Source organism: Drosophila serrata, unplaced genomic scaffold, assembly GCF_035046125.1.
Source record: "Drosophila serrata isolate PLE 108 unplaced genomic scaffold, ASM3504612v1 contig_295, whole genome shotgun sequence".
NCBI classification, from domain to species: domain Eukaryota; kingdom Metazoa; phylum Arthropoda; class Insecta; order Diptera; family Drosophilidae; genus Drosophila; species Drosophila serrata.
This window is the reverse complement of record NW_028257193.1, coordinates 1555181-1580943: the sequence shown is the minus strand read 5'-3', so window position 1 is coordinate 1580943 and position 25763 is coordinate 1555181. Positions and strand designations below refer to the sequence as shown.

At 41.1% G+C, this 25763-nt stretch overlaps 4 protein-coding genes across 8 annotated transcripts in view; 2 read left to right on the top strand and 2 right to left on the bottom strand.

Moving 5' to 3' along the window:
• The window catches only part of pnt (ETS transcription factor pointed), a 70058-nt gene extending 53586 nt beyond the window's left edge, over positions 1-16472 (top strand). For 3 of the 5 annotated variants that reach the window (XM_086837053.1, XM_086837052.1, XM_020961615.2), the window contains 3 exons: positions 13818-14827; positions 14896-15053; positions 15121-16472. In XM_086837053.1, the coding sequence (XP_086693179.1) occupies positions 13818-14827; positions 14896-15053; positions 15121-15184 (1232 nt within the window). In that variant the 3' untranslated portion in view covers positions 15185-16472. Of the gene's footprint in view, positions 1-9358; positions 11815-13817; positions 14828-14895 lie in introns of those variants that run through there. The other 2 variants (XM_020961616.2, XM_086837054.1) reach the window with 2 other exon arrangements.
• A 256-nt stretch (positions 16473-16728) lies between these two features.
• bb8 (big bubble 8) lies at positions 16729-18737 on the bottom strand. Its single transcript, XM_020961731.2, has 4 exons — positions 18234-18737; positions 17562-18154; positions 17093-17500; positions 16729-17030 (listed from the first exon to the last, which is right to left on the bottom strand). The coding sequence occupies exons 1-4, from the start codon at positions 18613-18615 to the stop codon at positions 16806-16808; spliced, it is 1608 nt and encodes a 535-aa protein (XP_020817390.2). The 5' UTR covers positions 18616-18737; the 3' UTR covers positions 16729-16805.
• A 3354-nt stretch (positions 18738-22091) lies between these two features.
• On the top strand, positions 22092-24375 carry wam (wampa). Its single transcript, XM_020961644.2, has 2 exons — positions 22092-22243; positions 22309-24375. The coding sequence occupies exon 2, from the start codon at positions 22329-22331 to the stop codon at positions 23979-23981; it is 1653 nt and encodes a 550-aa protein (XP_020817303.1). The 5' UTR covers positions 22092-22243; positions 22309-22328; the 3' UTR covers positions 23982-24375.
• Positions 24371-25658, bottom strand: LOC110191250 (hatching enzyme 1.2). The gene has a single exon (XM_086837051.1). It carries the CDS (start codon positions 25656-25658, stop codon positions 24531-24533), a length of 1128 nt encoding a protein of 375 aa, XP_086693177.1. The 3' UTR covers positions 24371-24530.
• Positions 25659-25763: the final 105 nt, after the last annotated feature.

Sequence of the window (25763 nt, the reverse complement as noted above, 5' to 3'; positions counted from 1 at the left end):
TTAATAACACTGATGAAATTATGCCTCAGTCTGCGGTTGCTGCTCTGGTTTTTTACCTTTACAACCTCTTTTTTTCAGAGGAGTTTTTTCGGTCTTCAGTTCTTTTTTCGGGGGGACATTTTGTGGCCACAATTTCCGCTGCATTTGCGTCAAAATATCCGTTGACTAACCTTCGACCCCCAAAGGAGTCTTCTATATTCATCGATTTCTTAGATTCCTTCGACTTTAGACCCGCAACTCGATTAATTTGCTGTCAGCGCCTTTGGCAATTTCCTTGCATATTTCCGCTTTAAGGCGTTTTCCATCAGCTTTTCTTTTCGTATTTTCCTCCTCTCCAAATGCATTTCGTGTTTATTTACTTTTCGTGTCGAAAGTGAGAGAGTGAGAGAGATAGAGGGGTCACTTTTGCAATTTTCATTAACAATTTTGGTTTTTGATTTTTGCGGCCGCGTGTGTTTGTGCGCTAATTGAATTGTGTTGAAAATTTGTTTTCTCTTTGTAAATCTTTTGGAGGGGGATTCACGGGTGATTGATGGGTAAAAGTCAAGGGGATTGAATTGCGAAATTATTAAGGAAGTGTACTTAAAAGATATAAAGAAAATTGAATGTTTTAAAAGCTATAATTTTGCCAGTATTTAGTATGGGAATAAGTTTCATTTTTTCAAAAATCGTATATTTATGGGAACTATTTTTCCAGCCCCTAAAAATGTATCCCACCACTTCTTTTAACTTCCGGTTATATCTCTGTCTCCCCCACTTGAAAAAAACCTCAATATACTATGAAATTACGATGCTAAAATCAACAAACAAACACTTAAACCAAGATAAATCCGATGCAGGAAAACCACCCTCTCTTTGGCAGGCTCTACTGACCCAAAACCTTGGGAACTTGTCAACCTCACCAAAAAAATAAATAAAATAATAATAATAGCCACAACATATATATATATATATATATATGTATATTTAGGTGTAACACCACTTGTCTCTACGCCGGCAAATATTAAAATTATATAGAAATGCAATTGGAATATGGGAAATGCAACAAATGTGGTCAGAGGGGTGTTTTACACGGGAAGAAATTATGTATAGGTGGGTTTTTATATAGTTTTTATCTTAGTATTAATCAAAAGAAGGATTTGAAAAGGGTATATAAGTTCTATTAAGATTAAATAATTCTGTAAAAGAAGAGAAGTATTTATTTAAATCTATTTAAATTAAATTTAAATCAATTTAACTTCATTTTGCTATTTAGGAAATTATCTAAATATTCTAACGAAAATACTTACTCAATCTTTGATTGTTCTGTTTAAAAAAGAATCCTTATGAATCCTAAGTAAAATAAATACTTACTTCCTCTGGATTCTAGATTGTTCTCTTTGCAAAAGATTTCCTTAAGATACATATTACCTAAAGTGCTTAATTAATCCTTCATTATTTTCTATATAAAAGTATGTTTGGGATACATATTGAAATACTAACTTGATCCTAAACTTTTTTCTGTATAATAGATATTCTTTAGATACATATTAACTAAAATATAAACTTATTCCTGCATTATTCTCTGTAGAAAAGTATTCTTCGGATACATACATTTGTCTCTGTATAAAAGATATCCTTTAGATACAGATTAACTAAAATAAAAACTTGATCCTGCATTATTCTCTGTGTAAAGAGTACAAGTTTGAACCTTCAGGAGAGGGTTGATAAGGGCGAAAATTCCGCCAGAGTGCAGGCTAACCTCTCAGATGATTTAGGGGCTGCTGGTGGTGCATTGAGATGGCTATCGTGGATGCAACCACCATGCAAAAGGACCTCTGTGTACGTGTGTGTGCAGGACCTCTGGGTCGGCAAGGGCAGCTCCTTCTGCTGGTTGGTCGGTCCGTTTGTGGCGATAATTTGTCCAACTCAAACACCTGAGCGAACCAAGTCCGGAACGTGGGAAAATTCTCATTTCCCTTGCCTTTTTTCCCTCTCCTCGAGACTAATGCAATTTGGCCTGGCTAAGAGCAGAGTCAAAGACTCGTAAATTCTGTGCAAAACTTGAACATTTCTCAGTCGGCCCCGTTAATGTTTTCTTTCGACTCTTTTAAGTCTGGCCTGCTATTTGCTATTTTTTTTTTTAAGATCTTAATCAGTTTGAGAGCTGCGCCTGCCCTGCTTAGTGGCTCTACTGTCTCCTCCACGTCTCTTCCTATTTTTTATTCATTTTCATTTAATTTTCACATCGTTATAGCCATTGTTTTTGTTGCCTTGCCTTCTGTTTTGTGTCATTTATTTGTCTACATTTTGGCTGTATTCATTCTCTTTCTTTTTCGTTATTTTATGTATGTTTTCTTGTTGTATCCACCGCTCTCTTTGTTTTAAATGCGTCAAAGTGTAAATAAATTTGAATTTTCAGCTTGCTTTAGCTTTAATTTTTTGTTGTATTTTTTGTTGTTCTTTTTTGTGAGCCCCACCTCCATTCCTCCTCTGCTGGCAGTTTTTTTGAAAAGTGTCGAGCCGCCGCCTCATGCCTTCAAATTTTTGTATTTCTGAACCGAACTCAGTCCAGAGCTGTCGGTCTTTTCTCGTTTGATCTGTGCGCTTGCGCAGCTGATTTGTTGATATTTTCCCTGTTTTTTTTTGTTCGTTCTGTTGTTTCTGCTGATGTTGTTTCATTCGCAGCTATTTGCCATCTTTGTCGCCCTTGCTGTAGTCTGTTGTAGCCTTATATTTGCTTAAGAGGTTTTTACGCTGTTTACTTAGTGGCCAGTAAGTATCTGGTAAAGTATCTTTAGTCAATTTCCATAGATAAGAGATGAAAAGTGACAAAGTTTGCTTTAGATTTTAAAGTGCAAAAAGACATATTTCATATTTCTAGGCTGCTCAATATATCATAAATCTAAAACATTAAGAAAATTATATAAAACACTACAAAGAACCTTAGTTATCTTCAGAGGACATGGAAAATATCTTTTTTTATAAAATCATCAACTTAATTACCAAACATTAAACCTTATCAAGGTGCAATCGCTTAAATACTCATTATTTTTTCTAATTTGTTTTGCTGTTTAAAAAGTTATGTTCCATAAAAAGGCAAATATCGCTCCCACGCTCCACCCTCGCAAACTTGTTCGTGTCCTTTAACGAGACATTACCGCGCAATGAGCTGGAACGCGGGTCCTGTCCTGCCTCTCCCTTGGCATTTGTTGGGTAATTTATCAGAAAAGAGATAGAAAAAAATAAGTACAAAGTACAAAAACTATAAACAAGTTAGTGGATTTTACTCTCGACCGACCGACCACCCCTGCAAAGGTCGTGGGAAAGCCTCAACTATCCAGAGTTGGCAATTACAAGCATCTTGCATATGAGGTGAGTAATTAAAGTGCTGCCAGGATACCCTAACAGGGATCTCAGCTCAAAAGGTGTATCTGAGGGATTGGCAAAATGTTTTATTGGCTTGCATTCAGTTTGTTTTTGTTCGCTTTTGGTTTCGGTTTCATGCGAAAAGTGAGCAGCAAGCAAAGGCAAGGTCGTCCCACAAAAGGCAGGAGCCGCAGGACATTTCAATGAATCAAAGCAAAAGGAATACGAAATGAATGGTCTCTGAGTGTATAGGATGGAGAGGGCAAGGAAAAGAACAACAGGCGAATGAGTAGACAACATCCGGTAATTTACTTCCTTTAGTTCCGTACCGATGCACCTTGAGACTCTCAAAGAGCAGCAGCAGTACAGATTTCAGTTTTTCAGTTCTTATTTTGTGAATGAATGCGGCCTAACACACAATGATCCTGGGGCACAAGTAAATTAGGCAAGCCCAAAAGTGGCCCGGCAGGTAGATCCTTCTGAGATCCTTCTCCAATAGATCCTTCTCCGGGCATTCTTATATATCCCGAGTATATCGCTTGACTGCATCTTGTTCGTTCCTGGGGTTAAAACACACTCACACACAAGGAGAGCATTGAACAAGGAACAAGGAAGAAGGAATGGAGGATTGAGAAAGGAGGAAGGAGGAAGTTGGAACTTGCAAGGAGCCAAAAAACACTGGCTGCCTGCAGTTTCTCACACTCGTTTATTGTGTGGGCGATGTGAGTGTGTTGGTGTGTATCTGTGATCTGACAATCTGACCCTGACAGAAATGCACTGGGAGAAAGAATGGATATTTATTTATAGGAAAAGACTTGTAAAAAAAAAGACTTATAAATACAATAATAGAAGAAAACTCAAGGAACTTATAGGAAATTTTACAATATTTTTTTACGGTATATTAAGGATATATTGTAAGAGGGAATACATATTATTTATAGGACATATTACAAGTTATTTGTGCGGATACATATATTGAGTATTATTTAAAAAGAATTTTACAATGTATATGGAAGAATATGTCAAGGATTAATTGTAGCAGAAAAAACAGGTTACTTATTGGAAGTTTTACAAGGTTTTTGGAAGAGTATATTACAAATTAATTTTACTAAAAATATTACTTAAACTATTACTTAAAGGAAGGTTTCTAAGGGAGTAATCTAATAATTGTAGAAAAAATTACCTATTTTTACACATTTTTGGGAGTATTTTGGGGATTAATTGTAAAAGAACCTAAAGTTAATTTTACAAGTTTCAATATTAAAAGAAAATACATATTTTTTATAGAAAGTTGGTTTTTGGAAGACTATTTAGGATTAATTATTATAGAATATTAAGACCCACCTTAGCTTATATAAAACCCTTTAAAAAAGGTATTCAATATACACTTCTTGACATAAATTAAACTTAATTTATAAAAATCTAATATAATATGGAAAATCTCCTTTAAAAACGCCTTCACATATAACAACTTTCCTATAACATACTTTAATATTTTATAACTGCATCGAACCCTATAAAATTCAAAATACAAATTACAAAAAAAAAAAGACCAGCGATGCACAACAGTTGTTGTCCCTCCGAACCCCCTTTGACCCTGACCTCCCTCTGTCTCTGTGTATTTCAGTTTTTATTTTTTTGTTTTTAATCGAGTTTAGTTGGAACACATGTTGTCGCTGTTCGAAATTCTGTCGACGCACGCAGTTTTTTCTTTACTTAATTTTACTATACATACGATATACATATAGCAAAGCATATTTCTCTCCCTTATAGCGCTGGTGCTGATGTTGCTGCTGTTATTCTTGTTGTTGGCATGGTGATAGTCGGACAGGTGCAGGTGAATTCTCTGACATTTAGTCAGCCGCTTGAGTTGCCTCTGCCCCACCCCCGCTGTTTTGCCGTTAAGGTTCTGGATTCGGGTTTTAGGTTGTTTTTTTTTTCGAGTTTTTAGGTTCATTTTCAGGTTCATTCGATTCTGCTTTTGCGGTACTCTTGACCGCATGCCACACAGCCCAGGGTGCGTTTTGTGTTGCCGCACAGTGGGAAATGGCCATAAATGAGCCATTTAGCGAGTCACTCACCATCTCTGTCTCTCTTTGCCTTTGGGCCAACTGTTTCCTTGGTAGAACATCTGACCAGGTTTCTGGCAAACACACACACACACACAACATAAGGAAACAAGTTGTAGAAGATCCTGACTGCAAGGAGTTGTGATTGATTCGATCATGATCATTTCCGGTTTGTGAGAAAGTGTTTGCTGTGTGGGTTAGATAAAGGTAATTAACAAGAAGATTTCCCAGGCTGACAGGATCTTTAAGTTAGGAATAAGCAGTTTGTGTTATAATTCCAAAAGATAAAGAAATAATTAATATCTAAAAAATACCGTTTCCGGTTTATTCAAGATCTAAGTTTAAAGAACTTTAACTAGGAGATCTATTACTTTCAATGTTAGTTCTTTTGAGAACAACGTTTAAATACTTGAAAAATTGGAGATCATCATATAAAGATCTCATATTATTCCCACCAATTTGAATACCCTTACCTAACCCTTACCCCTAAAATCTTAAATCCCCAGAAGATTTCATCAGTTTTGTTAGCAATAATCTCCTTGCCAAATCTCTTTTTACCAAACATGATCAGCCAATTTAGAAACCTCGATCCATAATCAAGATTCACCTGTCCAAGAGCTCCGATTTCCTCAATCATTTCCCAGGCAGCATCGGTTAGTGTCTCATTTCTTTGCACAAAAAGTCACCGAGAGTGGAGAAGTTCTCAGCTTTCTTTTGATAGATAGATGTGCCTCAAGATCTCTAAGATCAGATCAATGACATCTTTGGCATTTAGCAACTGCAGGATCATATCCTACTTCAGCAAATCTGCTAACGTATCAAGAGCACTTGGCAGCATTTTGCTTAATCAAGATCGATAAGTGCATGTGTATCATCTGCAGGTTCACAGATATCTTTAGGAGATCTTTAAGAGATCTCCAGTTCCCAGCTTCCCAGCTCCAGTTCCACACACACACACACACACACATGCGTTGCTATCAAAGTATCTAGTTTCATTTCCGCTCCCCAGACAGCCTCGCCAAGGAGCTGTGAAACGCATGCAGAGCGCTACTATTATGATTATTATTGTTGTTTGTATTTAGTGTGTGTGTGTGTGTTTGTTTACAGCTCCCAACAATCAAGGAAAATCTTGTTGCTGCTCCTCCTGATGTTGCATCTGTTTATTTTGTTGTCAAAATGCAGGTATTTCTAAGGTAGAAACAGCGAGTTTACATAGGAAATTGATATTATTCTTGGCCCCTGGACGGAAGCAGCAGCTTCAACCTGCAAACCCAAGAACAGGTGGGCAGGCGCAGTGGGCCAAGACTTCGATTAAAGAAGAGATTCGGAACAGAGAAGCTGGAAAAGCTGGAAAAGCTGAAAGACTGTGTAATTACGGTAGTATGCGTGTCAAAACATCAACATACTACGTACTTACTACACAGTGCCTGTGTTTACGATTTCCTTCCGTTTCGTTGCAGCCTAACAGTTTTATTTATTTATTTATTTATGTTTTGTAGCATAGCTATAGCTATATGGCCAACAGGTTCTTCCCCGGTCTAGTCTTGCCTCTAATTGATATGCCTCATGCGCAATCCATTGACATCCGATTTACATTAGCGGAACAGAGATGGGAACACAGAGAGAGAGAGAGAGAGAGAGATGGGGGGACCGGAAGTGCCGGCAGCAGCGGTGTGCAATGAGTGCAATTTGCACACGTGCAAGGCAGACAGGGATTCAAGGATTACATTCCCGGATTCCTTTAATTTGATATCAATTGTATATGGACGATCATCTCGAGTGTCAGTCGACAGCTGCTGGGTATAGCTCCGGAGGAGGAGAAGGAGGTATCCAGGACTATTTTATTGCTATCCTTTGTTATCCTCCGTAGGCGCTTCCTGCAACTCCTCCTCCGAGTCTCCTCCTTATTGCATTAAGCATGTGTGTGTAATCCCTTTTGTGCGCGAGAAACGAGTTTTAATTGAAATTCAACTGAAAGTACACTCTCCCTTCGATTTGCTCCTTTTTCGGTTCCTTTTTTTTTGGCACACACCATCCTCATCCTCATCCTCATCGCATCATCTCATTTGGTATTCATTCAAGGCATTGATAATTGTTGTGTTAACCCTTGGCGACTCGAACGTGTACGTTTTGGGCAAGTAGGATCCTACATTTACTCCTCGTCGGGGTTTTGTGTTGTATATATTCTTATTCTTATTTTTTGGGTGGAAGTGTCGCCGGTTTTATGAGATTGTGATTGGTTTTCCGCTTTGGTGGTGGCTTTTCGGCGGGTTAAGCAGCAGCAGGAGGAGGAGGAGGAGCTGAGCTGAGCTGAGTTGCGCTCCTCTTCGAAATGTGCGCACGTGCTTCAACCGGAAATGGTCGTAAGCGAGGCGCATCAGCCATCTCTTCTCCCAGCTCCCTCTCTCTTTCACTCAGGTAGCTCCTCTTTTTTTCATTTTTTAGTTTTTTGTATTTCCGCTTGTTTTTCTATTGTTCTCCGCCACTTTACGCAGCAAATCAAAGACGAAAAAAATACGAACTGAAGAGACATTGAAGCTCACGAAAGACATCATATTTTCAATATTTATTTAACATTATATGATTATTCCTTTAGTGGCGTGTGCTGCCAAGAATTCTTAAGTGCCCCCCAAAAATACAGCTTAAGACAAAACCAACAGTTCTGAAGAGGTTCAACTAAGCGATCCTTTTGTGGTCAGAACCGTATAGGGTCAACAGCTGTTTGGTTTTTTTCGGGGGCTTCCTTATACGAATTTATTATGTATGCCGTTAAATTGGCCACGCGGTTACATGTAAATCCCCTAAATAAACTGAGAAAAATAAAATGTATTAGTATTACCACAAAAACATTGCAGAAAATGCAGAAATTCAATAGAGAAATGTTTGAAATCAAAGGTTGAAAGTAAATCTTTTGTAAAATATATATTATTTATTCCGTATTTTATATTAAATATTGAAAACTAAATTCAAAATATGTATTTTCTTGTCGAATATCGCTATTTAAGTTCAACTAATATTTACATTTTAAAACGCATTTAAATTTCAATGTTTAAAATCCTAAAAATGATGTGATATTTACAATACTAAATGTGAAAATCATTGATTAAGCTGGAATATTAATAGATTGTTTTTAGCAGTGCATCACTTTTGTGCTTTATCAGCTTTGGCGGGTGCACCCGAGTTTTCCAGGAAACGCCAGAACCACCTGAGGCCATTGCAGTTTGGAAAGCTTCTTGCAGCGGCTATCAGTGGGCGCGATAAGAGGGGGTTTGTAGTGGTTGCCCTTTCTGTTTCTGATAAGACAAAATATTCGCCATGGCATATTGTAGCAGGGGAACCCGTTGCAGTTTATCCACTTAGCCGTGGATGTATCTTTTGGCAGGGGGAACGTGCCATTTCGGATTTCACGTTTCGAGTTCGTTTAGCCCGAAAAATCCACAGTAAATTGTCATTGGCTGGCGGATGGTAAGAAAAAATGCCCCAAAACACGTTTTCAGAGCTCCGAGCCACCATTTTTTTTGCTGTATTTATTTATTTGTTTTAGTTTTTTATAAAAAAAAAAACAAACTCAAATTTATATAATACATATACTTATGTATCTGTGGCAAAGACACGTACGCCTACAGTTTGGGGGAATGGTTAACTAATTTTTAATTTCGTTTTTTATGCTTTTCTTGCTCTCGACTTTTTGTTGTTTTTTTTATTTCATTATTTTGGCATGATCTCATGTTTGCTTTTCATGTGTGAGTGACGGCAACCAATCCCACTTTGCCTCCATACGAAAGTATCTGTGAGATACATATATATGCTTTCCGTGTAGCGGTCTCCAATGATGATGTGCTGCTGCCCACTCGATCATCATGGTAATGATGATCGCCAAGATCGCCAGCAATCTCAGCCAACTGGCCAGTGGGCCGAGTAGATACTTTTGTATCTTTTTCTTATTTTTGTATCCACTCCCCACCTCTATTGTCTCTTGTATCTGTTAATGTCTTTCCTCTCTGTCTTTTTCGTTTGGCGAGGGCCATTTTGATGGGTCCCGTGTGAGTCGGCGTTGTTAATGATCTGAAAAGCCAATTTCCATCAGAAACTGTAGAGGAAATTAACAATAGTACTATGTAGCTGTGGTCTTAGATATCTAAAAATATGTTTAAAAATTGTAGAAAAGGGCTTGAAATAGCTTGGAAATGTACAAAATTTATAAAAGATACATGTTTTCCTCATAGTTACTGTATTCCTTAAGCTTAAATCTTGGGTTTTTCAATGGAAATGAACTCTAGAACCAAGAAATACAATATCGTTGAGCTCTCTAGATCTCTAATTACATTTCATACTGTTATACCATATATTTAACATATTAAATAGCAATTTAAATATTTAAATCGTATTTTATTTTGTGGCAAATTATAATTATTCAAAAATCAACAAGTTTTGAGTCTTGCAAGCCTATCTCGATCTCCTTAAACAAACACAACTTTGCCTTAAATGCGCAACATTTTAAGTAGCTTTTTTTTTTAGACGTTGCCACTAACTAACACGAACTGACTAACTTAGCTAAAGAGAGCAGTCAATGTTCGATTGAGCGAGAGCCAAAACACTCATGAGTGTGAGTATGAGTATGCGAGTGCGAGTGTGAGAAACACCCTGTGAAAGTATTCCCGATGATGATTATTATTTGCCATTGGCACACTCGTCGTATCTCGGAATGCGCAACGAAGTTGAACCCGAACGCGACCCGAGCACCGTTTCTCCCACACTCGAGCGACACGAACGCAAGCGAGAGGGAGCTACAACGAGCATACGAGCAACGGGGCCGAGCAGGCAACAACCCGAGTGCAACTTCAGAGCAACTTCATTTCTTCAACGAATGCCGAAGGTGGCGGAGCTAACGTCGCTCGCTAACGGAAAGATCTTTGCTATATAGTACGTGCCAGTGGAAATCGCTCATACGCCGCCTGGTCCAAGTGCCCGTCTATCGTTCGGTTTATCGCACTCGCCCGGAGGCCAATTTTTAAGAAATCGTCAGTTGGAGAACAACATTTAAAAAAACTTACTTACTGATTGTCGCGTGGAATGAAAACAATGTCAACATCCATACTACGATATGCGCATTAGTTTATCGCCAGTGCCGCCCGCGAGTGTTGAAGCAAACGACGAGAGTGTGCTCATAAAATTAATTACCATTAATTCGCAAAAATATGTGCTAAGAATTTGCGACGGTGTGGCAGAATATATTATTTCGCTGGCGAACAAAGTGTGAATTGTGTGATCAGTGGAATTCCCGCGAAAATAAACCACAATTAAGGATCGAAACTGAGGAATATAGTACTTAAAAGTACTTACGCCCCCATAAGTCAGTCCCCCTGATAGTTAGCTAGCTCTTACTTGGCAAACTGGGACTTATCAATCGTCCAATTGATTAGGGCCCGCATAAACCCACAAAAACAGCCCGAAATCTGTGGCTGACAGTGCAAAAATTAAAATATATTTATACATGAGTTTGGTACCCACACCAACAACACAAAAAGTGAAGTGAAATCAATTTTAATACGACTGCAAGTACCACCAGCATAATATCAGATCCCCTGATCCCTTGTCGAGAGTTGACACAAAACACACAGAGGCCCGATCCCGCAGTTTCCATTGAGCAGCGTCAATGACGCGACCTTTGACCAGCGAGGTGGAGTTTCCGTTTTTGAGAATCGATCAACTTGAAGCAAAGAAATGCCGCCCTCTGCGTTTTTAGTGAATGCCACCATAATCAGTGCCGCCAACGCCTTGGACAGCGACAAGGAGCAACTGCAACAGCAGCAGCAACATCAACTACATCAGCAACACTTTACCAGCAGCAGCAGCAGCAACAGCAACTACAATTACAAACAGGGCAACATGGTCCTGCAAAGCTATGAAAATTATCCCAGCTATCATCTGGCGCAACATCATCACCATCATCCGCATCATCACCTGCACTCGCATCCGCATCCGCATCCGCACCAGCAACTGGGACAGCAACAGACACTGCATCACCACCAACTGCAACAGCAGCAGCAGCAACAGCAGCAGGCGACACAGCAGCAGCAACATCTACCGCAGCTGCAGCAGCAACATCATCAGCAGCAGCACCAGCAGTCGCACTATGGATCCGCGGATCATCATCGACTATCCGGCGGCAGTACGGGCAGCACCACAACCACCTCCTCCGGCTCCAGTTCGAGTGGCTCAACGTCCAGTGCCTCATCGCAGGGTTTCGCGGGGAGCAGTGCTAGCAACTTGGTTGGAGCTCTGAGCAGCTCCACGGCTGCATCACTCGGTCTGGGCTACTTCAATGACATGGCACCCTTCGGGGGCGATGGCAGTGCCTACTACACGGACTCGGATGTCAACTTCTTTAGCACAGGTCAGCAAATATTTACCGACATCAAATGGAGGACATTTTAATTACGCCAGGCTGTTGGGGTGTGAAGAGCAGTAAACCAGAAGAAGCGCTAAGGCATAATTAAATTCGTTTGTAATTCGTTTTTAAGTGTTTGAAGCGACAGCAACAGCAACAGCAACAGCACGCAACAAGTTGGGCCAGAAAAAGGGGGTTGGAGATGGGTTGGAGCTGGAGCTGGGGCTTGGGTACGCAGATTGACCTGGTAGTGATAAGTGCCTGGCAATTAAGTGGCTTGTTTGCGCTTGGGGTTGGCGGCGGCATCCAAAGATGCTTTAGCTGCAGATACAAATACACAGATGTATCTGTATCTGAGTTTTGTCTTCTAGCTCTTTCTCTCCTCTCCCTCTCTCTCTCTCTCCTTCTGCCTCTCTGGAGGCGGCACCTAAAGAGGCGCTGCCAACTCTTTGGCCAGCCAATATAGCTGTAGATGTAGCTGTATCTGTATTCGTATCTGTATCTGTATCTGTATCTTTGTATCTGCGCAGTACAGGCGAATGGGAAGCGTAACGAAAGCTTCACATTTCTTTGATGTGCCAGAGCAAGATAGCCTCATTGGGGGGGCAGCTGCATGTGTGTGTGTGTGTGAGCGCCAACAGGTTTTCGTTGTTCGCTTTTTTTGTCGTATCCCACAGAAACTTGTTCGAAATGTGTTAAATTTCGCTGTGTTCGCAATTAATGTGCACTCACACTCTCACACAAAACATTAGATGTGGGCATGTGTGCGTGTGTATCTGTGTGCTGGAATTGCGATTGTGTGCGCTGTGATTTTGATTGGTTTCCGAACTCTCTCTCTCTCTTTTCGTACGCTCGATTGAGGGCCGCCCATTTTCATTTCAATTGCTAAATAATCCGTAATCAATGTGTTTCGGTGGCGTGTGAAATATCGAATTATTAGGAACTTTTGCCCGTGATAATTCCCATGATTATTTCTGTGTCTAATTGTCAATTTTAGGTGCAAATACGAGTATTCGTTAGGTTAAATATTAGCAAATTAAATAACATATTATTTGCGAATATGATCAAGCTAAGAATTACTCACTTATTTCATACTATATTTGAGGATTGGGGAATATAAAATGAGTTAAATATAATTTTTAAGGCTAATTTCAAGTTCAAAATTAATGCCTTAAGGCGTTGTTTGGTTTTATAAGTAGTTGAAAATATCAAAATCATTAAAAGTGACTCTCAAATAATTGTGGAAATGCCAAAGAAAAACCAAAGTCTAGGAAGCAGCTGTTTAATTAAATTTAACCTTCTATTAGTTAGCCTCTAAATAAATTAAAATTTAAAATATTAAATAATGAGAAGGGACAGTAACTTCGGGAAGACTTAGTTTATAAACCCATGCAGTTTGCAATTTAATTATAGGATTGAATCGAAAATCATTCATAACTGAGCTACAAATATTCGAATTCTTTGAACTAACATTTATAGATATTTGTATATGAAAATTTTTTTGGTTTGACAAATCAAAGTTTAAAAATCTCATAAACAAGCAAAAAATTCATTAATTTTTAATCGGAACGCTTTTTTTATTAGGTTAATAAATCTGCATACTCAATTTAAAATGTAAATAAAAATGTAACCTCTTATAAAATCTTTAAAATCTTAAAAAAAATAAATTTTAGTCGGACATGTCTAAATCGACTCGCCTGTTAATGCTGATGCAGAATATATATGACTTATAGGGTCGAAAATGACTCCTTCACAGAGTTTCATGCTTTTTACTGAAACTATAATACCCTCTGCAAGGGTATAACAAGCTATGAATCCTACCTCTTAAATATTCCCATTTAAAATATATCTAATTTATGACCACTACATGTTGTCCCTTATTAAATTGTTTGATTCTAGTTAATATTTAAATACAGATTTCCCATATCCCCCTCAAACCACCATCTCCATTACACCCTTGTTTTGTATGAATATAAAATCTAACCCAAATGTTTTTCTTTTAATTTCAGGCTACAGCAGCAATGCACATGATCGCAGCAACAACAGCCCGCCTCCGCAGCAATCGCAGCAGCAACAGCAGCAGCAGCAACCCACTGTCAATGGCAGTGGCGGTGGCAACAGCAGCAGCAGCGGCAACAATAACTCCATGCTGCCGCCCGCTGTCCAACAGGGCAACAACAATAACAACAACAACAGCAGCAGCAACAGCAATAACAACAACGAAAGCAACACCAGCAGCAACACGAATAGCAGCAACAATGGCAGCAACAATGCCAATGCGGGCAGCAATAATAACAATAATAACAATAACAACAACAACAATATTAACTACATGGCCGCAATGGCGGCCATCTACCAGCAACACCAGCTCAAAGAGGAGCCGGGCACCCAGAGCAGCAATGGTAACGGGAGCAGCGGCTACGGTGGCAGCAACAGCCAGAACGATCCCACGGATCTCAGCAGCTACGGCCTGCCCGCTCACCTGGCCTACAGCACCAGTGGCAGTGGACCAGCAGGTGGCGGTAGCTCCGGCGGCGGCGGCGGCGGTGATGATAGTGATTACCACAGCACACAGGAGCATCATAGCCAGGCCTCCAGTGGAGCGAATGGCAGTGGAGCTGGCAGTGGCAACGGAAGTACGGGCAATAGCAATGGCTACATGGACAGTGGGTCTGAATTTTATGCCTACGGACGAGGACGATTCCACGATGGCTATGGCTCGGATTTTCAGCCCTACGATGCCCAATCCTTTCAAGCGATGAGCGCCCAGTCGTCGGCCATGGATCAGTGGGGAGCAGCGCATGCCCATCAGCATCCGGCGGCGTATATGTCCACCCTGGGACTGGACAAGGGTCTGCTGGGTGGCTATACAACGCAGGGTGGAGTGCCGTGCTTCACGGGCTCCGGACCCATCCAGCTGTGGCAGTTCCTGCTGGAGCTACTGCTGGACAAGACGTGCCAGAGTTTCATCTCATGGACGGGCGATGGCTGGGAGTTTAAGCTGACGGATCCAGATGAGGTGGGTTTTATATTAATATATTTATACGAGGAATAGGAATAACTTACGTTTTGTAATTCTTCTTCCAGGTGGCTCGTCGCTGGGGCATAAGGAAGAACAAGCCCAAGATGAACTATGAGAAGCTAAGCCGAGGTCTGCGTTATTATTACGACAAGAACATTATCCATAAGACGGCCGGCAAGCGATATGTCTACCGCTTTGTCTGTGATCTCCAGAATCTAGTTGGGTAAGTTTACAATTCTCTCAACTCCATTTACAAAATACTAATTAAAGTATTCTTATCCATTTTACAGACACACCCCCGAGGAGCTTGTGGCCAAGTATGATCTTAAGATTGAGAAAAAGGATGTGGACTAGCGACGGGGCAGCAATGAAGCTGCCTGAATCGGGAGACGTTCCAGGAGACCTGCCTCTGACTCCCAGCCACGGATTGTACTCAACCAACCGCAAAATACTTTCGAGCGTTATTTGTTTACCAAGCGTGATGTTAGCCTTTAAGCAGCAGCCCCGATCTGCGATCTTGCTACGAGATTAAAGTGTTCCCGACTCCAAATCCAAGTCCACAAACCCCCTAAATCCCACCCATATGTCACACCAATTTGCTTGTAATTATCGTGTAAAAATTAGACTTTTAAATTAATTTGAAATTAATTTAAAATACTTGAACGTTAGCCCTAAGTTTATTTAGCATTATAAGTCGTAAATCAAATAGGAACACAGCAAGAGAACCAGTTGAAAATCAAAGGAACGAAAGGAAAGGATAAGAATTAAATTTTGGAATTCTGTGTGCAATGTGATGATTCCCTCGTTCTCACATAGTATGTAGAAGAGGAGTCTCTCTGCTCTGCTGCAAGAATCGAACGTTGATAGAGGCCATAAAGCAAGCATTGTGTCCCCAAAGTGATATTAGAGCGCAACATTTTGTTATATGTACGTACATAATCATTTTACCCGCACGGGGCACCACAGAAGCAACATTTTAACATTTCAAGATCATGCGTGTATATAGCAATGACGACGATGATGATGATGATGATGATGCCTGTGGCGTATCAGTAGGTCTCTAGTATTTATACAAAAAATTAATCTGTAATCTGTGCTACAACTAAGTTTTCCCCACTTCCACAAAGCCACCTCCACTATGTACTCCTGTGTACTCACATCTTGTGCGCTTCCGTGCGATCCCAAAAGTTTTAAACATACAAACAGTCGCAACCATATCGATATGGACGACCTTGTGCGACCGATGAACTCTTGTTAGTCTATGTGTACTTGTAGGTTACCTTACCCCCTAGCCCTAGCCGTAGTCTTCTAGTGCGCCGAGAGCGCTAAGTTATTCGACAGTTTGAGAAGTGTTGATTATCCCTGTATGATGTCTGATGAATGATGTATGGTGTACGATGTCTGATGTATGATGTGTGATGTGTGTATAGCTATTAAATATATAAGTCTAGCTGGTAGATGCTTAGCCACGTACAACACGCATAAACGTAAAGTTATATTGATAAATAGAAAACACATACTTACGTTGTAGAGCAATTCTAAAATATTGTATTTATACAGGCGTAAAATGTAATATTAAAGCTACCATTAACATTGCTAATGATAAAACACAATAAAATGAAAAATCTATATGAAAATACAACAGAAATTCGTTTGTATTTTCCAGTTTAATCTTTACAGATTACGTTACCTTTTTTCAGTTTTCGCCTGTTGAAAGATAAATAAAATATACATTTTGGTGTATCGAAATTTTAAATATTAAACAAAATGCGAATATTATTATTTAAAAAAACTGTGACCATGTGAGTGGATGTGAGATGACAAAGAATGGTTCCAAGCTCTCGACCTGGACAGACTAGGTACGCATTTTTCTGACCTTTATAATGCCATTGAATAGATTTTGTTAATTTTTTCTCAACTCTTTATTATCTTCATATAGACAAAACAATTTAAGATAAAAATACCTACTCCAGCATCATTGCTGGGAAATACCTGAGCTCTCTATCGCCTCGAAGACCTTGAGAGACGAATAGACATAGGCGGCACGACGAAGATCATTGCAGAGCTCAAACTTATTGGCCATTTGCTTGATCCCAATGGCCGCCGACTCCATGACCGTCTGGAGAGCTGAGTCCACTATGTCCGCCTCCGTGGTGCACTCGCGTATCCTCGTCAGCTTCTTGTTGGGCTCTATTTGTGGCTGAAACGAAGAGAAGGTAAATGTACACATTAATTATTAAAAGATTCAAGGGATTAACTCACAATGGCGGAGTCCGGGCATCTCTGAAACGACTCGTTGATGGAATTGATCAGCTCGTGGATGAGCTCGGAAGTCTTCTTGGAGTTCATTTTACCGTAGGACACGTGATTGATGTTTTTCAAATACTCAAAATAGGAGACAGTTACTCCACCAGCATTGCAGTACAGATCGGGCACCAGGAGCACACCCTTTTCCAGCAGAATCTTTTCACCAGCGGGGGTTGTGGGTCCATTTGCACCCTCCAGAATCAGTTTGGCCTTGATATTACCGGCATTCTCGTTGGTGATCACCTTTTGGGTGGCGCAGGGCATAAGGATATCTGTGTCAGCTGTCAGCAAATCCTCCGTTGTCTCTTGGGCTTTAGGATATCCTTTGATAGTCTTCTTCTCAGCCACATAATCGAAGAGTTCCTAAATATTCAAATCGACCTCAGAGTTACCTTCAAGGATTCGAATTTAACCCGCTACTTACAGATATATCAATGCCATCTGGGTTCACAATCGATACATCGAACTCCTTGATCCCGATTATTTTCGCCCCTGCCTCGTGTACAAACTTGGAGGCAAAGGAGCCGACATTTCCGAAGCCCTGAACAATGACTCTCTTATCCTCCCAGCCGGTTTTAAATTTAATCAGGTCCATCCATTCCTTGTCCTTTAAAAAGAGATCTCCCGCCTTCCACACACCCCTGCCTGTGGCCGAATTTCGACCATTGATGCCGCCAATGTGAACGGGTTTCCCCGTGGTAATGGCCGCCGAATTGATGTCCTTGTAGCCAAAGGTCTTCTGGTATTGATCCACGATCCAGGCCATCTCCCGTGGACCAGTATTCATATCGGGCGCGGGTACATCTACCCCAGGTCCAATCATATTGCGCTTAAGCAGCTCCATTGTGTATCGTCTCGTAATGGTTTGTAGCTCATCCACAGTATAGTTCTTTGGATCGATACGCACCCCGCCCTTGGAGCCACCATAAGGGAGGTTGACGCAGGCGCACTTGAATGTCATAATCGAGGCAAGTGCCTTGACCTCGTTCTCGTCCACATCCATGGCATACCGGATGCCTAAGAGTAGGAAAAAATGACTCAAGATTCATTCGGATACACTGCATCCCAAAGAAGAGGCAGGAAAATTGATACTCACCTCCCTTAAGGGGCAATTTATGGCGCACATGGTGTGAGCGATAGCCGGTGATGATCTCATAGGTGCCATTCTTACGCACAATGGGAAAGTTAACCTCCACCGAGGTGGAGACACTTCCGATTAGGTTGAGGATTGCACTGACCCGTGCCTGACGCTCCTCCACCTTCATGTGCGGATACTTTTCCATCTCCTTTATCAACTCCGGCTCCAGCGTCTGCGCAGCCCTGTGGTAGTAATAGAGCACCATGGCCGAGAACTCGGGATCCTTGTCTGTCTCAACCTGCTTCAGGCGCTCGGGCATTTGGTGTTGGAAGCGTTTCCACAAACCCATTTGGATCCCGCTTCTACGCCTGCGCAGAACCGCTACCAGGTGGCGAAACATATTTTAGTAAAAAAGAAGTGTGCCAATGGTTAAAAGTTAAATTAAATTTTACTTAAATGAGATAGATACTTTGGTTTTAGTTTAAGGTAGAAGTATTTTGAATAGAGTACTAAGTATTTTTTTTTTATTTGTTTTATACACTTGCAGGGTATTATTATTTAAGTCAGAAGTTTTAAATGCAGTGAAGGAGTCATTTCCGACCATATAAAGTATTAATACATATATATTATTGATCAGCATTAACAGCAGAGTCGATAAAGCCACGTTAGTGGCTTTGTTTTGAGGCAAACTATTTTCTCAGTTTCGAAACTATCTTAATGAAACTAGTTAGTAAATTATCTATATACATTCACAAATATATAAATTGAAACGGGTCGGATCGAGCGACTATATCATATAGCTGGAATAAAAACAATCGAAAAACTATTGAAAAAAATTATAACATTTCCAGTTTTTAACATATTTTCATCTATATGGATGCAAAGCCTTTTTATATTTTTTTCGGTATTAATTTTATCAAAATCGGATGACTATATCATATAGCTTTCATTGATATGATCGTTAAATGTATGCCTAACTCTCCATCTCCCACTGGCTACCTCTAGAGGTAACTCTTACACTCTGCCCCTCTCTAACTTTCTCTAGAGGTAACTCTTTCTCTAGCGCGCTCTCGCTCTTCCACTCTCTGTTATTCTCTTTGCTCTGACGCTCTGGGACTATAAATAGAGGCTCAGCCCGCCGCTCCGGCTTCAGTCTGTTCGTGGTCCTCGCAGTGTTAACACCTATAGTGATAGTGGGAGTGATAGTGATAGTGATTAAACTTCGGCCTCAAAAATATGACGTGGCCTATGGAACACATCTGGACGACCATGACGAAGCTTACTTCGATGATGCCAAGAATATACCTCTACACCGGAAGGATGACGTGTCTCTATACTGCGGTAAGTCTTAAGCATGACAATTATATTATCTTATAAAGATGCTATAGGCGGGATCTGGCCTCTTATTTCCTGATTAATTCCCCTATTGCCATCAATCTTATAATTTTTGTAATATAAAGTGACGCAGCATAATGAAGCAATGCCACACTATATTAACCTATTTATGTTATATCAACAGTTTGTGATATTTTTATTTTCCTGTACATTTACCGATCGTTTCTATGTATGATATATCCAACCGATTTGCACACAATTAAAATTGAATACAGATTATGATTATTAGATGAAAATATGTCGAACAAGAGGAAAGTAATAATATTTACACCCTTGCAGGGTATTACCATTTCAGTCAGAAGCCTCAAACACAGTGAAGGGATCATTTCCGACCCTATAATATATATATATATTCTTGATCAGCATGGGCAGTCAAGTCAATCTAGCCATGTTCGTCTAAAAAAACAAATTAAAACTTATCCAGTTTTCATAATATTTTCATCTATATGGATGCAAAGGTATTTTGTATTATTTTCGGTATTAATTTTATCAAAATCGGATGACTATATCATATAGCTGTCATTAATATGATCGTTGAACGTATGCCTAACTCTCCATCTCCCACTGGCTACCTCTAGAGGTAACTCTTACTCTCTGCCACTCTCTGCCACTCTCTGACATTCTCCAGAGGTAACTCTTTCTCTAGCGCGCGCTCGCTCTTACACTCTCTGTTATTCTCTATTCTCTGACGCTCTGGGACTATAAATAGAGGCTCAGCCCGCCGCTCCGGCTTCAGTCTGTTCGTGGTCCTCGCAGTGTTAACACCTATAGTGAAAGTGGGAGTGATAGTGATAGTGATTAAACTTCGGCCTCAAAAATATGACGTGGCCTATGGAACACATCTGGACGACCATGACGAAGCTTACTTCGATGATGCCAAGAATATACCTCTACACCGGAAGGATGACGTGTCTCTATACTGCGGTAAGTCTTAAGCATGAAAATTATATTATCTTATAAAGATGCTATAGGCGGGATCTGGCCTCTTATTTCCTGATTAATTCCCCTATTGCCATCAATCTTATAACTTAATTGTAATATAAAGTGACGCAGCATAATGAAGCAATGCCACACTATATTAACCTATATATGTTGTATCAACAGTTTGTGATATTTTTATTTTCCTGTACATTTACCGATCGTTTCTATGTATGATATATCCAACCGATTTGCACACAATTAAAATTGAAATACAGATTATGATTATTAGATGAAAATATGTCGAACAAGAGGAAAGTAATAATATTTACACCCTTGCAGGGTATTACCATTTCAGTCAGAAGCCTCAAACACAGTGAAGGGATCATTTCCGACCCTATAATATATATATATATTCTTGATCAGCATGGGCAGTCAAGTCAATCTAGCCATGTTCGTCTAAAAAAACAAATTAAAACTTATCCAGTTTTCATAATATTTTCATCTATATGGATGCAAAGGTATTTTGTATTATTTTCGGTATTAATTTTATCAAAATCGGATGACTATATCATATAGCTGTCATTAATATGATCGTTGAACGTATGCCTAACTCTCCATCTCCCACTGGCTACCTCTAGAGGTAACTCTTACTCTCTGCCACTCTCTGCCTCTCTCTAACTTTCTCCAGAGGAAACTCTTTCTCTAGCGCGCTCTCGCTCTTCCACTCTCTGTTATTCTCTTTGCGATAACGCTCTGGGACTATAAATAGAGGCTCAGCCCGCCGCTCCGGCTTCAGTCTGTTCGTGGTGCTCGCAGTGTTAACACCTATAGTGATAGTGGGAGTGATAGTGATAGTGATTAACCTACGGCCTTAAAAATATGACGTGGCCTATGGAACACATCTGGATAACCTGGATGAAGCTTACTTCGATGATGCCAAGAATATAACTCTACACCGGAAGGATGACGTGTCTCTATACTGCGGTAAGTCTTAACCATGACAATTATATTATGTATGTATATATCTATCTATATATAGATGCTAAGGAGTGATCATGCTTAGGTCTTTAATCAGTTGTGATAGCTATGCATTTATTTCTTAATTAACTCCCTTAATAATATTATATAAAGTCTTCTTGAGATTAGATGAAAATGTGTTGAACAGGAACAAAGTTATAATTTGTATACCCTAGCAGGGTATTATCATTATAGTCTTAAGCTTAAAATATTTAAAGAGTCGTTTCCAACTATATAAAGTATATATATTCTTGATCAGCATAAACAGTCGAATCGATCTAGGCATGTCTGATGGGAAAAAAATTGGAACAATTTTTTCAAAATTTTATAAAGGGTTGAGTTGTTAAAATGTTCAAAATTTTACGAAAAAAAAACATTTTTTTAAATTATAAAACGCAATGCACAGATTTGTTAACCTTTCAAAAACTAGCACAGAAAAGTTTCCCGAATTAAAATCAATGCATTTTTGACTTAGTTGTAATATATTAAAAACTTGGATTCACTCAAAAAATTAGCAATTGAAAAAATAGCGTAATTTTTTTGTTTTTATTATTAAATTTCCCTTGAGAAAATTCACTTTTTTCTTCATCACATGGCCTTGGATTTGAAATCATATTTTAGTGGACATTTCGATTGGACAAAGATTCCGAAATTCATTTAATACAGAGAGCGCAGGACACGCAAATACATAAAAGGTTTCTCGTTCCTTTCCCTTAGAAAAACCATCCACGAATACCTTTTTTTGTTTAATAAATTTAAGATCTATAAAAGAAAACCGAAATGGAGGAAATCCAGCCTTTCGATAAGGTTGGCTTCTTGGAGAGCTATCTGCTGAAACACAAGGAGCTGGGCAAGCGCCAGCGCGAATACAAGAAGATTTTGTCCAGCAAACTCAAGACCCGCAAGGAGACCATCATCGAGGCCAGCTATGAGACGGCCAACGATCAGCTGGAGGAGGAGAAGAACGACCTGAGGGCCCAGATCTGGGTGGCCAGTGGTACCACGCACAAGAAGAACAATGAGCGCTGCCTAGAGCTTATCCGCTGCCATGTCGAGTGCCAGGAGAATCTCTCGCAGGACATCAATTCACTGAAGACCTCCATCCTGAACATGGAACGTGAGACGAGCCGGATGGCCAAGCAAATCTACAACCTGAACCGGCTAACAATTCCCGACCAGCAGCACCAGGCCTATGTGATGAAGGCTCGCAAGCGGTTGAACATCTTGGAGAATTCGTTGGAAGTTGGAATACGACAGGAGTGTGGCTTCACTGCGGCCAATGCCGAGTTGAGGGAACAGCTCATCCGTATCCTTAACCATCGCACCTTCTTCAACGAATCGTACACCAAGATGGTGCAGAAACTCAACAGCGACAAGAAGTACCTTTTAGATCTCATTGAGTACGCTGTGAACACCTTCGATGGCTGCATTGAGGTCTACGAGAAGATCGACATGCTGGCCAAGCGGGAGACCAAGGAGCGAGAGCTGAGACGTGTGGAGATGCAGGGCATCATGCGAAAGGTGGCCGCCGACGGGGACAACAGTGCCTTCCTGCAGTGCAAGTCCAAGGTCAGGGAGCTGGCCGATCTACAGCCCAAGGAATACAAGCGTCGAGATGAGTTCCGGCGCCTCCATAACAAGAAGATCAATCTATACAATTCGGTGCTGCAGAAGATCCTGGCGTATACCGACTCCAACAACGTTGACGAAGTAATCGAGAAGTTCCAGCAGCAGGAGAGCCTCTACTACTCCTTCTTCAACTATGCCAACGAGATGAGCTATCACATCACACTGCTGAATAACTCGGTGAATCGCCTCTTCGAGGACATTGTCGCCTTGAAGAAGGACAACTCGAATACGCTGCAGGACCAGCTGGATGAGATTGCCAACCTGGAGGCCAAGGTGCGTGACAAGGAGGAATCAAACATGGAACTCCACAAGGCCAGGGAAAGCAACGATGCCCGACTTGAGAACCTCTTACAGGGAGTGGAAACTGTCTGTGAAATGTGCTCCATCGATGCCTCCCCGCTGTCCAAATTGCTTGGGGATCACACCCACGTCAACTTGGTCAACGTGAGCCGCTTCCTTAAGATACTCGAGGTGAGGGTCCAGGAGCTGACGGCCAGTGTGTATGTGACCCAGCGCCAGGAGACGGGCAACTTCGATTACGTGGTCAAGCAGATCGAGAAGGTCTGTGAGCTGCCCACTGATCTCAACGATATTGTGCTCACCCAGCAGTGTCCCGAGTGCGCCGAGGGTGAAGCCTTCAATATGGATGAAGGCGGCGACGGCGTTTTGGTCCACACCGTTACCGAGGCCAAGAGGAAGCTATACGAGAAGGTCACACAGCCGGAGATGCAGTATCGCCTGCATAGCATCAGTCAGTGCCGACTGCCACGTTCCCGTCTCCTGGCCGCTAAGCGAAATATGTAGATCCTTGATCAAGGATCAAGGGTGGAGCTTCTATAGAAGCTTTAATCACAAATCTAGCAAGGGATCATGCACTCGTTTTCGGTTTCTATTTCAGACTGATATGATCCCTTTTTATGTCCAGGTATCCATTAAGGATATCTGATGCTTTAAATTCTAAATATTCTCGGTTACAATTATAATAAATTTCAAACTTATGCTGGATAAAGTCAAATTTTAAACTTCAGGAAACGATATTTGAAGAGTAGCCAACACTGCGTATGCGTGATATGTGAACTAACCTACAAATACTGAAGAAAATAGGAAATTCACATGCAATACCTTAAATTATTTGTTATTAAAGGAATTTAAATTACCCTTTCCCGCCCTAATTAATATTAAAAATATATATATTCAATTCATGCTAGTATTTTTATTGATTAAATCTAAAACATATCAACTAAAGATTCATATACTGTTGCTAGATGTTTGGTATGTAGAATGCATTAAATATTTTTGGAGAGATGGTGATCCTACGTAGCTAGTAGTTTCTGTGGCCAAGTTCTATTTTGTTTAGGAGCTGGTCTTGTCCTCCTCTTCACCCAAGCCCAAGCCGCTGATTAGGCCGCCCAGGAAGCTGTCCACAATGGGATTGCCACTGCCAGCAGCAGCACCAGCGCCAGGAGCGACTCCAGGAACAGGAGCCGGAGCGGGAGCAAATGGAGCAGCATTGGCAGTTCCACAATCGTACATGCGGTTGAGTTTCTGGATATCCATTTCCGAGAAGCCATTTCTCTGGCCCATCTTTTCGGCCCCATTGGCTTGCTGCAAGGAAAGCAAATAGTTAAAAAGGATTAGGGAATAAAATACCACCAAAGGACTCACCATGGCCAAAATAGTGGGCTGTCCGTTGATGGAGAAGGCATTCTTGGAGTAGTGCATCACACTGCCGTAATCATAGGGCACTCCAAAGGCCTCAGTGCGGGCAGCCTTCTCGAAATTATTCATCGCCGAGGACTGGACATTGTTATACTGGATGGCCACATAACCATCACGTTCCATGCGATTCTGTTCATGCAGGAAGCCCAGGGCATGCATCAGCTCGTGCATGGCGGTACCGGGACGGCTAAGGCACCCAGGGGACTGCAGATTCACCTCCTGTTTGCCACCCACACGACCCACCGAGGACCAGCAGCCCGAGTTGTCGCCTCGAATGGAGATGTAGTCCCGCTCCGAGCTGCGACGCACAAAGCGAATGCAGGTGCGACGATGGTACTCGGCAATGGCATTCTCAATGGTGGCCATGTCGCGGGCATTGAAGCTGCCACGGATCTCGTAAGGGACAACGCCATTGGGCCACCGGGAGGACTGAGTGGGCAGGCCATTCTTCATGATCAGATCCGTTTGGGGCACCAGCATATCACCCTCCAGGTAGGTGCCCAGCTCCTCGGGATTCATCTCATCCGTGTCGGCACTAAAGTTACCCACCAGAGCGGCTGTCATCTCCTCATCCGGTTTGCCAAAGAGAGCTGTGCCCAGCGGTGTGAGATCAATGATGTCCTGGCCCAGTTTTGGAGGCGCCTCCTCGATTCCTGGCAACTCCACTACTTCCGTGTCATCCGCGTCATCGTAGGACACAAAAGGAAAAGCCTGGCAGGTGCTTAAAGCCAGAGCTAGGACTAGATATACCTTTGGATTCATTGTTGGACTTGGAATTGGTTTGTCGGTTTGCTTTCCTCTTGACTGAATAGCTAGACTTGGACTGTGCTGGTGTTCTGGTCTGGCTGGGATTTATATATTCTCCAG